This window comes from Bubalus bubalis, chromosome 5 (genome assembly GCF_019923935.1).
Source record: "Bubalus bubalis isolate 160015118507 breed Murrah chromosome 5, NDDB_SH_1, whole genome shotgun sequence".
NCBI classification, from domain to species: domain Eukaryota; kingdom Metazoa; phylum Chordata; class Mammalia; order Artiodactyla; family Bovidae; genus Bubalus; species Bubalus bubalis.
Genome location: NC_059161.1, coordinates 30243789 through 30255813, shown reverse-complemented (window position 1 = coordinate 30255813; position 12025 = coordinate 30243789). Strand labels below are relative to the sequence as shown.

General features: G+C 61.7%; 3 protein-coding genes across 6 annotated transcripts in view; 2 read left to right on the top strand and 1 right to left on the bottom strand.

Annotated features, from left to right (window-relative positions):
* The window catches only part of CFAP74 (cilia and flagella associated protein 74), a 91790-nt gene extending 88679 nt beyond the window's left edge, over positions 1-3111 (top strand). For 3 of the 4 annotated variants that reach the window (XM_044942870.1, XM_006044664.3, XM_044942869.1), the window contains 9 exons: positions 40-95; positions 224-343; positions 593-748; positions 1383-1509; positions 1615-1769; positions 2007-2139; positions 2369-2499; positions 2692-2826; positions 2970-3111. In XM_044942870.1, coding sequence (XP_044798805.1) covers positions 40-95; positions 224-343; positions 593-748; positions 1383-1509; positions 1615-1769; positions 2007-2139; positions 2369-2499; positions 2692-2826; positions 2970-3071 — 1115 coding nt within the window. In that variant the 3' untranslated portion in view covers positions 3072-3111. Of the gene's footprint in view, positions 1-39; positions 96-223; positions 344-592; positions 749-1382; positions 1510-1614; positions 1770-2006; positions 2144-2342; positions 2500-2691; positions 2827-2969 lie in introns of all 4 variants that reach the window. The other variant, XM_044942871.1, reaches the window with a different exon arrangement.
* Positions 3112-5359: 2248 nt separating this feature from the next.
* TMEM52 (transmembrane protein 52) lies at positions 5360-7538 on the top strand. Its single transcript, XM_045165888.1, has 6 exons — positions 5360-5406; positions 5510-5672; positions 5759-5802; positions 5958-5999; positions 6613-6791; positions 6897-7538. The coding sequence occupies exons 1-6, from the start codon at positions 5360-5362 to the stop codon at positions 7073-7075; spliced, it is 654 nt and encodes a 217-aa protein (XP_045021823.1). The 3' UTR covers positions 7076-7538.
* Positions 7539-7898: 360 nt separating this feature from the next.
* On the bottom strand, positions 7899-10151 carry CALML6 (calmodulin like 6). The gene is given in 4 exon segments (XM_045165887.1): positions 7899-8094; positions 8186-8330; positions 8421-8595; positions 10140-10151. Coding segments are annotated over 4 exon segments (528 nt in total).
* Positions 10152-12025: the final 1874 nt, after the last annotated feature.

The following is a 12025-nucleotide window of genomic DNA, read 5'->3' as shown; positions in this document are numbered from 1 at the left end:
CCCCCAGGCCTGGGGCTGTGACCTGACCCCCCATTTCAGGACACCGGGGCATAAAGAAGGTCTCCATCCAGAACATCTCCCCTGAGGATCTCGACGTATCCTGCCCACGCCGCCCAGGCAGCTTGTAGCAGGGGCCGGGGGTGAGGGGGTGGGGGGGAGAGAGAAGGGGACTGTGAAGGGCTGAGGCCCCATTCTCACCCCCTCCTTGACGCTGGGCCCTCAGCTGGAGTACTCCGTGCTGAACCCCGATGGCCCCTTCGTCCTGCTGAACCCCACCATCAGGTTGCCCTCCGGCGAGACCCAGGTCCTAGATCTGTCCTTCTCCCCACGTGAGAGTGTCGTGGTGAGTCCCAGCCCACCCAAGCTCCATTGCAGCCCTATTCCCTGCTCTGCATGCCGTCCAGCACTCTGGGCCTGGGAGCCACTGGCCCTCCTGGGCCCTGGCCTCTCGCTGGAAGAAGGAGGAGGTGGCAGCCAGGGAGCTCCCAGCCATCTCAGGTCCCCCATGCCCTGACCCAGCTGCTCCAAGACAGAGCTCCCACACCTGCATCTGCCAGGGTCTTTTTCACGCTAAGGGATGTGGTCTCTGCAGGCCCAAGAAACACTGGACATCATCACCAAGAAAGGCACCCTCTCCCTGGCCCTCATGGGCACGGGTGTGGCGTCCACGATCACGTGCTCCATTGAAGGTGATGTCCTCAACATGGGCTACGTGATTGCCAGAGAGTCTGTCTCCTTGGGCTTCAAGGTAAAGCATGTGGCGGGGCCTGGTGCCACCCATCGCCTGGGAGAGGTTCCCATGAGGGGTCCACCCCGCCTCAGTCACAGAGCCGGCAGAGTCGCAGCCGCTCCGACCCACCCCCTCCCCCACCACCCCCAGCAGCTGTCACTCCACTGGCCCCTCCAGCCAGTGGGGAGGGGGCTGAGGATGCCCCTCCCTCTGCCCCTCCGCTGCTGCCCAGGCCTTCTCACTGCTCCCATCTTTCTGCCCCAGGGCCTCTGCATGGGATGGGGGCTATCCCCCACAAGGGGCCATGTGGGTTCCTACCCCCACGCAGGCAGGCGGGCCTGGCTTTTTCTGCTCCCCCGCATCTGAGGCAGCCTTGGGCTGAAGGTGCCAATGGGACCCCTGCTTCTTTACTTAGCTTAGTCCAGGTTCTGACAGCAGACCCCAGGGCCCGATTCCATGGGATATTTTACAGAGGGATGCGGCGTTCTCCCGGGAAGATGGGGAGGCAGGAGAGAACTGGGGTGGGATGCTGGTTCAGCTGAAGGCTAGCCTGAGCCTGGCAGGGCAGGAGGGGACTGAGACCTGGCAGCAGTGGCCTGTTCCCCGGCTGGCCAGCCCAGTTGCCCCAGTGACCCGGCCCTGCTCCCCGCAGCTGCAGAACAACTCCTCACTGCCCATCAAGTTCTCCATGCAGCTGGACAGCCTCTCCTCCAGGAGCAGAGACCAGCACCGCCTGCCACAGTTCCTGGCCTCGCCTGACCAGAGGACGGAAGTCGTGGGTGAGCTGGCCAGCTGGCGGGACCGTGTGGGCCGTGGAGGGGGGTGGACAGGGGGTGCTAGGCGCTGCAGGGGGATCCGGACCAGCCTGGCCACCTTGCCCCCAGGCACGCAGAACTACAGTGGCCAGAGCGTGTTCAGCGTGGTCCCGGTCGAGGGTGTCATGGAGCCCGGCAAGGCTCAGGACTTCACTGTGACCTTCAGCCCAGACCACGAGAGCCTGTACTTCTCTGACCGGCTGCAGGTCGTGCTCTTTGAAAAGGCAGGACTCTGACCCAGCCTGGACCCCTCCTCCCCACCTGCATGTCCACTTGTCCAAGCCCTTCGGCTGTCTGAGCGGCCCCACATTGGAGCTTGGTGCCTGGGGGCGCTCCACATCAGGCTGGGGGTCATCAGGTGGAGAGACCAACGTCTGGGGTCCCACAGGCCCACATCACAGCCCCACCCCCTCCCAGAGCCCCACATGCAGGGTTGCAAACCGCTGTGCTCCTGCCCCCAGAAAGTGTCCCACCACATCCTCCTGAAGGGCGCAGCCCGCGAGCACATGATGTTCGTGGAGGGCGGAGACCCCCTGGACGTGCCCGTGGAGTCCCTGACCGTGATCCCTGCCTTTGACCTGGAGCACAGAGAGGGTGAGCCCTCTGAGGGCAAAGAGCCCCGAGGTGGGCAGGGTGGCAGAAGAGGACACATGACCTTTGGAGTCTGCAGGGAGGGCAGGCATTCCTGGCCCATCCACCACAGGTGGGGGCAGGGCTAGTGGGCCAGCCCTGCTCAGAGGATCCCTGCCCGACCCTGGGCACCCCCGCACTCCCTCCGTGGTACCCCCACCCCCGAGACCCCCACCAGGCCCTCCCTGTCCAGAAGCTGAGGAGCTAAAGCCCATCCTGGTGACCCTGGACTACGCCCAGCTGGATCCAGAAACACAGGCCCCACCTGCCACCCGAGAACTGCAGGTGGGCTGCATCCGGACTACCCAGCTGTCCACAAAGAAGGTGACCACAGCACTGCCCTGGCCTCCCTGGTACCTCTGCAGCCACCACTGCCCAGGCAACTCGGGCCTCTGCTGGCCTTGCCTCTCTGTAGTTGAGGGGTGGGCAGCCTGCTGGTCAGGGCTGGGGGCAGGGTTGCTTGTTCCCAGGAGCTGTGCCCACCCACCTGCCTGCTGACAGCACCAATGCCTGCAGACTGTTGAGTTCAGCATGGACAACATCGCAGCCCTGCAGCACAAGGGCTTCACCATTGAGCCCTCCAGAGGCTCTGTGGAGCGCGGCCAGACCAAGGCCATCAGCATCTCCTGGACGCCACCCATCGACTTTGATGTGGGTGCCTGGGAGCCCGCCCCCCCCAGGAGAGGGCTGGGGGGCCTTGGTGGGTGAGGTGGGCAGTGCCGCCAAGAGAAAACACGTGCCTGCTGCACCCCCTGACTGAGGATCCCCCTCTGTTCCCACCTCTCCCCTTCCAGCCAGACCACCCACTCTTGACATCGGCCCTGCTGCAGCTCAGGGGGGATGTGAAGGAGACCTACAAGGTCCTCTTTGTAGCCCAGGTGGTGACCGGTCCCTGAGGCCACAGGAGTCTCTCCACAGAGCCCCCTGATCTTCCTGCCACCCTCGAAGCCCTCCCCTGGCCTGTCTACCAGGCCGAACCACCCAGGGGCCTGGGACCTGGGCAGTTTCAAAAGGGCAGCCTCCTGCATGGCCCCCCCGGGGCACTCCTGCTGTCCTGGCTCCAGCTCCCGTCCCAGCTCCACGTCAGAACCAGCCAAGAGGCCAGTCCCGACCACAGCCTGCTCCCAGCCTAAGCCCTAAGGGTCCCCAGCCCCACCAACACCCACTCAGCCTTTCGAGGTCCTGGTGGGGAACAGCTGCCCCCACAGACCTGTCAATAAACCCTGTGTGAATCTGTGCCTCCATGCCTGCAGTGTGGGCTGCAGTGAGCAGGTGGGCCCACGGGGAGGAGCCCTCGGGGGCTGCCCCTGCCCACACACACAAGACAGCCCAAAAAAAATGAACTCAGCCTGGACAACTAGAGGGGCTTCCTGAGCCCTGGGGAAATGGCTGGAGGGGGTTTGGGGTGGAGTTGAGGCCAACCCACAGCTGGAGAGGCCAGAGAGCAGTGGGGGCTGCAGATTCCAAAGTCCAGGCAGCCCCTTAGCCCCCTGCTTTCCCAAGTCCCTGGCCCCAAGCAAGGAGTGAGTCCTCACTGCACCCTCCCTCACTGCACCCTCCCTCACGGCCCAGTCAGGGTCCAGGGGGAGGCCCACCTGTCAGTTTGGTTTCCCCCTATTCTGAAGTGAGCCCAGGCTCAGCCTTCTGGGTCCTGACCAGCTCTTCAAGGGAGAAGCCCCCTCTCCCAGCCCATGAGACCTTGCTGGGAGCTCAGAACGGTACCTGCACCAGAGCCTGCCTTCTAGAGAGTGGCAGGGTAGACACTGTCCCCACAGAGCTCACCCAGCCAGGCCCCCTGTGTACAGCACAGCATGCCCAGCCTGTGCCAGCCCTAGGAGACCAAATGTAGCCCTCCCTGGCAGAAGTGGAGGGCCAGCTACATCCAGGGCTTCTCCTGGGCACAGGCCTCAGGACACCAGCCTGGAGTCCTCACCCTACTTCCTCAGTGCCCTTGGCATCTGGAAGTCTGCCCTCTCCCTAACCCTGAGCCCACAACAGTGGCCACAGAGCAGCCTTTTGTGGGACTTCTGTCCGGTGGGCAGACCCTCACCAGGCTGCTGCTCACCAGGTGGGAGAGAAACCCAGGTCCTGCAGCCAGGTCAGGCCCCAAAGGAGTCCTCCCTGCAGGGCACTGCCCCACCTCCTCCTTGGGTAGGCCCCTCTCTTCTAAATGCTGGCCTGGCTCTTGGGGTTTAGAACCAGCGGGCCTTGGCGCTTACTAGCCCAGATCCTGCCTGCACTCCTGCATGCTGGCTGCACTTCTGCCCATCCTTCTTCCCACTCCTGAGCCAGGAACGTGGCTGGAGCAGGGTGAGCTGGGGGCCACCGTAGAGCCTGGAGGCGTGGGACAGCTTCAGGACAGAGCCTGGGCAGAGATCATGCAACGGACCTGGCAAGTGCAGGCAGGATCGAGTCAAGCTGAGGAGGTGAAAATGAAAGTCGCTCAGTAGTGTCCGACTCTTTGCAACCCCATGGACTATACAGTCCATGGAATTCTCCAGGCCACAATACTGGAGTGGGTAGCCTTTCCCTTCTCCAGGGGATTTTCCCAACCCAGGGATCGAAGCCAGGTCTCCCGCATTGCGGGCAGATTCTTTACCAGCTGAGCCACAAAGGAAGCCCAAGAATACTGGAGTGGGTCGCCTGTCCCTTCGCCAAAGGATCCCTACCCGGGGATCGAACCAGGGTCTCCTGCATTGGAGGCGAATCCTTTACTAACTGAGCTATCAGGGAAGCCCAAGCAGAGGAGGCCCTGCCCTCAAAGAGCTGCAGTCAGTTCCCCTCCAGGGGGTAGACGTTTGAGGAACGTGTCCTGATTGAAATGAAGAAAGACAGGCAGGGCAGCTTCCTCTCCCTCCCTCCCCAGACAAGGCCCCTTGCCATGCGGACCAATTCCCTTAGCCTGACCGCCCGACGGATAAGCAGAGGGCAGAGGGCAGCGAGCGTGCACAATTAATGTCGCTGAACTACGCTCTTGGAACGCCTCAGCGTCTTGACTGCTGCAACCCTTATCTTGAGCACCCGGGTGTGTGAGAGGCGTGGCCGCCACCCTCCGAGGCCACACCCAAGCACAACTGTCCATGGGACGCCTCCGTCCACCCTGAGCCCGACTGCAAGACGCCAAAGGGCAAGACTGCCCGCCACCCCGTGACCCTATGCTAAGGAAACATCTATGGGACGGACCATGGGGCGGGAATTGCGTGGGCGGGGCCCTGAAGTGGCCAAGGGCCTGCCCGTCGGGGGCGGGGCCTCTAGAGGGCGCCGCTGATCTTGGGGGGAGGGTTGGGGCGGGGACCTGGGCGTGGCTACAAGGCCAATCCTCCAATTGACGTAGTCTCGGGAGGACGGGGTTTGCGCTGGGAGCGGCCCAGGGGCGTGGCCCTCATATAGCCGCCTGGCCTCAGGGCTCGCTACCTCTGTCGCCGCTGAGCATGTTCTCCCGGGCGCCGGCTGACCGCGGGCTCCTGCTGTTGCCGCCACTCTTACCGCTGCCGCAGGTGGGTCGCGGGGTGCTCGGCTCCGGCACCGCAGGGCGGGTCTGCGCTCGGCGCGCCCTGGCCCGGGCTCACCCGTGTCCCCGCAGGTGGCGCTGGGTTTCGTGGAAGGCAGCTGCGACCCCTCGGACCAGTAAGTCGGGGGCGGGGGGCCGGGGAGGCGGTGAGAAGGGTTGGACGGAGGGAGGGAGCGGGGGTAGGGGGACCCGGGGTCCTCCCCCGGAGAGGCTCGGGCGGGACGGTGGGCCTGGCCTTTCCTCACCGGCTCCAGGTGCCGCCGTCCCACAGGTGCCCGCCCCAGGCCCGCTGGAGCAGCCTGTGGCACGTGGGGTAAGTGGAGGGCGCGGCGCGCAGCTGGGTGCGACAATCCTCCCCTGGGCCAGTCCCACCAGACCCCCACCCACTTGGCCTCCACGGCTGAGGAGTCACCAGCACTGTCCTGGGCCGCTGGCAGGAAGGTTCTGAGGCCCCCAGCAGCCAGGCAGACGGATCCCAGGTTCCTTCCCCAGTACCCAGGCAACATCGGGCATGGGTCCTGCCTGAGTTCCTCATGGCTGAGGACACCCCTGGGCCCTTGACTAACTTCCCTTGGTAGCCCACTTCCCATTCCCTCACTCCTCGTCCCTGTGGGAGGCCCCTTGAACATGGTCATTGGTCTGAGCACGGGACTCTGTAGCTGGCCTGGGGCAGTGTGTCCTGGAAAGGAACCCAAGGCCACTTGTGGCCAGGGCAGGCCCAGCAGCAGGAGGCCAGGGCAGGCCAGATCCTCAGGCCCAACTCTGGCCAGGAATGAGGTGTCTGGCCTGGAGAGGCAGTCCTGGTTCTCTTTTATCCTGTGCATTGCCTTGTCTTGAGCAGCTGGGCTGTGACTGCCCCCCGGGGAACAGGTGCCCAGAGACCAGGGGGCAGTCCAGCGGTAGGGGTCTTACTCCTCCCTGCCCAGGCTTATCCTGCTCACTGCCCTCCTGCTGCTGCTCTGTGGAGTCTCGGCCAGCTGTGTCCGGTTCTGCCACCTCCGGAAGCGGGCACACTCGCAGCCACACCTGTGGCCGGCCCCTGAGCCTTGGGACCTGACAGCCATTCCCGTGGACAGTGACAGCCCAGCGCACAGCACTGTGACCTGTGAGTGCTGGCACACCTCTCCTGGTGGCCCACCCGCCTGCAGGGGTGGCAGGGGACCGGTGAGGGCCAGGCCCACCCCCACAAACCCATCCTGGATCCCTGCAGCCTACAGCTCCATGCAGTGCTGGCTGGGCATGCAGCTACCCCTGCCCTTCGGGGAGCTGGACCTCGACTCCACGACCCCTCCGGCCTACAGCCTGTACACCCCTGAGCCGCCGCCTTCCTATGAGGAGGCCGTCAAGATGACGAAGACCAGACAGGAAGAGCCACCCCCCTCCCTGTAACCCAGCCTCCCCTGGGGCCTCGTGCCTCGAGACCCCTCCAGGGCTCTAGGAGCCAGGCCCCAATGCCCAGGACCCCTAGCTGTGGCCCTGGTGCCCCGTAGTGGGGGCAGGAAAGCTCTCCCAAGCCTCCCAGTGCCACAGGCCACTCTGCTCACAGGGGACTGTGCAAGGGCACCCAGCCTGTCCTCACCGTCCTTTCCTCAGGAAGGCCAGCCATCCATCACATTGCTGCAGCCCTGGACTCGTTGCTGTGTAACACTGGACAGCCAAGCTGACTGGCCCTCTGTTGGACACACACACACACACACACACACACATGCTGCTACATCCAGCCCTGGCCCCTAGCCCAGCCCCAGCAGGCCCTCAGCCCAGAGGAGGCCCCAAAGGTCTAAGCCTCAGGGCTCAGGGCTTGCTGTGATGTCCTCAGCTTCTCAGAGAGAAAATAAAGTTTGTATCTAGGTGATCTCTGCACGGAGGAAAGGGATGGGCCCTTGAGCAGCACCTTCCAGGGCCAAGGGCAGGGTGTGCGGTCCTCGACCTAGGCCCAGCCTGGCCTTCCGACTGGTGTCCAGAGCCCAGGGCTGGGCTGTGGGCCGTGTCAGTTGTCCCACAGATGTGACAGGCCAAGTGTCATGGTCGACTCAGGAGAACCCTCTACCTTCTCCAGACCCACAGCTTTGCAGCCCCTTCTTTCCAGCCTGGGGACAGTGACGCACACATGAATCTGGCTGGAGCATTTATTGGCTGCGGAACGGGGGTGGGGTGGACAGTAGCGGGTAGTAGGCTTCCGCCAGCAGACCTCCCTTGGCCCCAGCGGCTCCTCCTACAGAACCAGCTTGAAGGACTCCCCAGTCATCATGCCTTGAACGCTGAGAGCAGAGGGACAGGTCAGCAGACCGACCGGGCTCCCAGGGCCCATCCTCTGCTCACCCTCATAGTTGAGGGTCCCGTCCCCATTCTCGTCAGCTTCCTTCTTCATTTGCTCATTGAGGGGCTCGCCTACGTTCATGAGCACGTACCTGCAGGGGCCCCCCTTGCACTGAGCAGCAGCCAGCAGGGCACCCACCTCCCTGGCCACCTGCTCCACCCCCTGCCTGGCCTGGGCCCTACTTGAGCGTGTTCCAGTCAATGTAGCCCCTGGTCTCCTTGTCAAAGATGCACAAGGCTGCCCTCAGCTCGCCCTCTTGGTTCTGGGCCTTCTCCCAGTACAACCCCATCAGGGCCAGGAGGTTGCTGCAGTTGAAGAACCCTTTCTCTGTGGGGAGCAAGCGGCCAGTGAGGGTGGCGCACCCTTTGTCATGCACAGGGGACCCCTGCCTGCCCCGGCTGTCCTTGTCAGCCTCACTAACTCTGTCCACATCCTTGGCCGTGGAGGGCAACTCGCTCTTGGTGGAGTTGATGCCCAGGAGACTCACGAGCCACTCCAGCTCATCCGTCTTCACCTGCCCTTTGCCCTCCTCACTGAACATCTCAGAGACCCCCCTTGTCATCCTTTATCTGCCCTGTGACAGGCGCTCCGTCTGTGGGGATGCGGGCCCACAGACCAGGGGCTCCTCCACCCTCAGTCCAGGGGAGGCTGAAGGGCCTGGGACACAAGGCCCACGGCGCTCAGCCCCAGCCCAGAGCAGCCTTCAGACAAGGCACAAGGGGCGGGTCTTGAAGGGAGAGCAGGACACCAGGGCCAGGGCTGGGGGTGAAGGATTCGGGGCTGGGGCAGACCAACCATGTGAGAGCAGTCGGGGCAGCAGTGGGTGCCCAGTTAGCCCGGGGGAGAACGCATGGACCAATGTGGGAGAAGCCTTCCCGGGGGGGCAGAGTGAAAGCCCCAGCCTGCTCTGGCATCCCAGAGGATAGCCCAGCACCTGGCCACCCCGTCTTCCACCACCATGGCAGCTTTCAGAAAGGGCTGCTCTGACCTGGCCCCCCAGAGCAAGGGTGGCCCCAGTGGCTGGCAGGGCCTGGCCTTGGGGAATCCGTGCTCTTGTCCAGATTCACTGAACTTCTTCCTCAGGTTCCCAGAGATCCTCACACCTTCAGGCACAGCCCCAGCTGATCCCCATGCCTAGAGGCCTGCCCACCCTTTCCCGCAGGTGCTGCCCCCAGTTCCCTCTGGACCACCCAGCCGGCCCACTTGGGCTCCGCCAGGCACCCATAGCAGCCTTGCCATGTCTGTGCCAGCTGAGAGGACCCTGGACGGTGTCACACAAACTGCTGTGGGTAGAGTTCAAGGGGTGGAGGGGACAGCTGAGTTTTAGCGGGGCCCAGCAGCCCAAGGTCCCAGGGGTCCCAGATTCCAAGAGCCTTTTATGTCCAGGAGATCCTCTCACTCTGTTTTGGGACAGGTGGCCCTTCCCCATGTGGCCCTTCATGGCCTGAGCAGCTCCTCACCCCAGAGCTCCCTCTGCGACCCTAGGTCCTAGCCAAGGCCCTCCTGGGCTGCAGCAAGGATGGACACTGTGGGCCAGGGCAGGTGAGGGGGCTGTTCCCCTTTCCCCATGCCTCCCCCTTCCCCCCAGGCTGCAGTGGGGTTGTCATCACTTCTTGGTGAGGGTTCTTGCTGATGGCCTCCCTGGCCAGGTGACTCCCTTGCATCCGCAAGGACCCAGGGCCCAGCGTGGTACCAGCACTTTGCAGTCACCCTGTAAAGACAAGATCAATAAACAGAAACATCTGGGACCCTCTCTGGCCACCCTGTGCAGAGGGGGCTGGGGGTCCAGAGTCCAAGGAGAAGACAGCTGGCCATGAGCCAGGGGCAAGAGAGGGCAGGGCAGACAGAACCAGGGGGCCAGACTGGCCACAGAGAGGTCAAGCCAGGTTTCCCCTGGGCAGTCAGGGGCTATTCTCAGGGAAACCTGACGTCCCTCTCACTCGGAACAGCAAAGCTGGCTCCCGGGGGAGCTCCGGGGCCAGGTTGTTTAGTAACAAGATGCCACAGCAGCGCACAGCCCTGCACGTGTGTGCTTGACCCTTAGACACACACACTATGACCTGGGGCAGTGGCTCCACGCCCCCGGACCTTGGGGCCCAGGTCCTCAGGCTCCCATCTAGGTAGGCAGTGACCTACTGGCCTGGCCATGGCACTCGGAGGTGTGTGGTTCCAAACTGGGGCTGAAGGGTCTCCTCCTATCTCCCCTCCAGCTCCTGCCCCAGGAACAGTCACGGGCCCCCAGTTCCCTTCACCACTTGCATGGCTCCCAGAGTCTCACAGGCAGACACACACCTGCCCCGGCCCTGTGACCACCTGACAAATCTGAGCAGGTGGGGTGTGCCCTGTCCCCTGCCGGCCCGGCTGGCCTGCCAGAGTATGGAAACCACAGGGACGCTGCCCGCTGAGGCCCAGGATAGCTGCTGAAGCCGCAAGATTTGTGCTGACAGGGACAAAATGGCTCCAGCAGGCTCCAGGCCAGCGGCCCTGGGCCGAGATGGAGAAGAAGCCGTCTCTGGCCCCCCACCTTCGTCCTGGCTGCTCCCAGTTATGGCTTTCGGCTGTGTGATGGTGAGAAGGACTTTCCCACCACTCCCTTCAAAAATTACCAAGCCATTTCAAGGAAACTGGTCCCGTCTATATTTCCGGACCAGAGTGGGGATGCAATACAATGATGGTGGGGGTGAGGGGACAAGGGCCTGTAGAGAAAGAGGCTTGAGGGTCAGTTTTTGCACCTGATAGCCAGGCTGCCAGGCTAGGTGTTTTCCCAAACACTCATCTAGGTGTGGCTGTGAAGGTGTGTTTTTTCATATATGTATTGATTACTGTGGTGAAATTTGCCTAAAATATTACTCAAAAAAGAGAACTAACATATATTGGTCATCTATTATGAACCATAATCTTTCTGTTTGTTCTTTTTTGTATTGTTTGTGGTACAAAGCCTATAACATAAAATTAACCATCTTAACTGTTTTGGGGGCTTCCCTTGTAGCTTAGTCAGTAAAGAATCCGCCTGCAATGTGAGAGACCTTGGTTCGATCCCTGGGTAGGGAAGATCCCCTGGAGAAGGAAATGACAACCCACTCCAGTATTCTTGCCTGGAAAATCCTATGAACAGAGAAGCCTGGCGGGTAACAGTCCATGGGGTCGCAAAGAGTCGGACACAACTGAGCGACTAAAGCACCACATCGTGGTTGTATCATTTAACTGCAAGTGTGCAGATCAGTAGCATGAACTACACTGGCCTTGTTAGGCAGCAGATCTCCAGGACCTTTTCGTCTTCCCAAACCCAAATTCTGTCTCCACTAAATTCTCGCTCCCCATCCCACTCCCCGCATGACACCCACTCTCCTCCTTTCTGTGTGTGGATATGACCCCTCTGGAGACCTCTTATAAGGGACATGAGACAGGATCTGTCCTTTTGTGTCTGGCTTGCTTCACCCAGCATCATGTCCTCTAGGTTCATCCATCTTTTAGCAGGTGTCAATATTTCCTTCTTAAGGTTGAATAATATTTCACTGGATGGATTGACTGCATTTTGATTATCCAACAATCCATGGACATTTAGGTTGCTTCCATCTCTTCGCTACTGTGAATACTTCTGCAGTGAACATGGGAGTCATGAGGGGTTTATTCCAAGGTGATTAATGTTTAAATCTATAGATTTTAAGTAAAGCAGATGACCCTGATAATGTGGATGGGTCTCACCCAACAAGTGGAAGGCCTTAAGGGGGAAATCTGAGATCTCAGGGAAGAAGGGACCCTCTGCATACCACCTCTGGCCTGGAGCTCCTCCTTGGGTCTCCAGGTACTGGACAAGCCACAAGCACATGAACCAATTCCTTAAAATAAGTTGGTCTCCCTCCCTCCCTCCCACTCTCTCCCATTGGTCTGTTTCTTTGCAGAACCCTTACCAATTCAGTGACCAGGAGCAAGGACCCAGGAGGGCCAGAGCAGTGTGCTCCCTGCACCCAGGTGTCTGTGCACAGGTGCTGGGGCGGCTCCCCCACTTCAGGGCACACGGT

Bases quoted from the DNA above. Each gene is read 5' to 3' on its own strand.
- TMEM52 (XM_045165888.1), top strand. From the start codon at position 5,360: ATGGGGCGGGAATTGCGTGGGCGGGGCCCTGAAGTGGCCAAGGGCCT. The intron at 5,803-5,957 runs GTAAGTCGGGGG...GCCGTCCCACAG, and splicing joins AGCTGCGACCCCTCGGACCA to GTGCCCGCCCCAGGCCCGCT. The intron at 6,000-6,612 runs GTAAGTGGAGGG...CTCCCTGCCCAG, and splicing joins AGCAGCCTGTGGCACGTGGG to GCTTATCCTGCTCACTGCCC.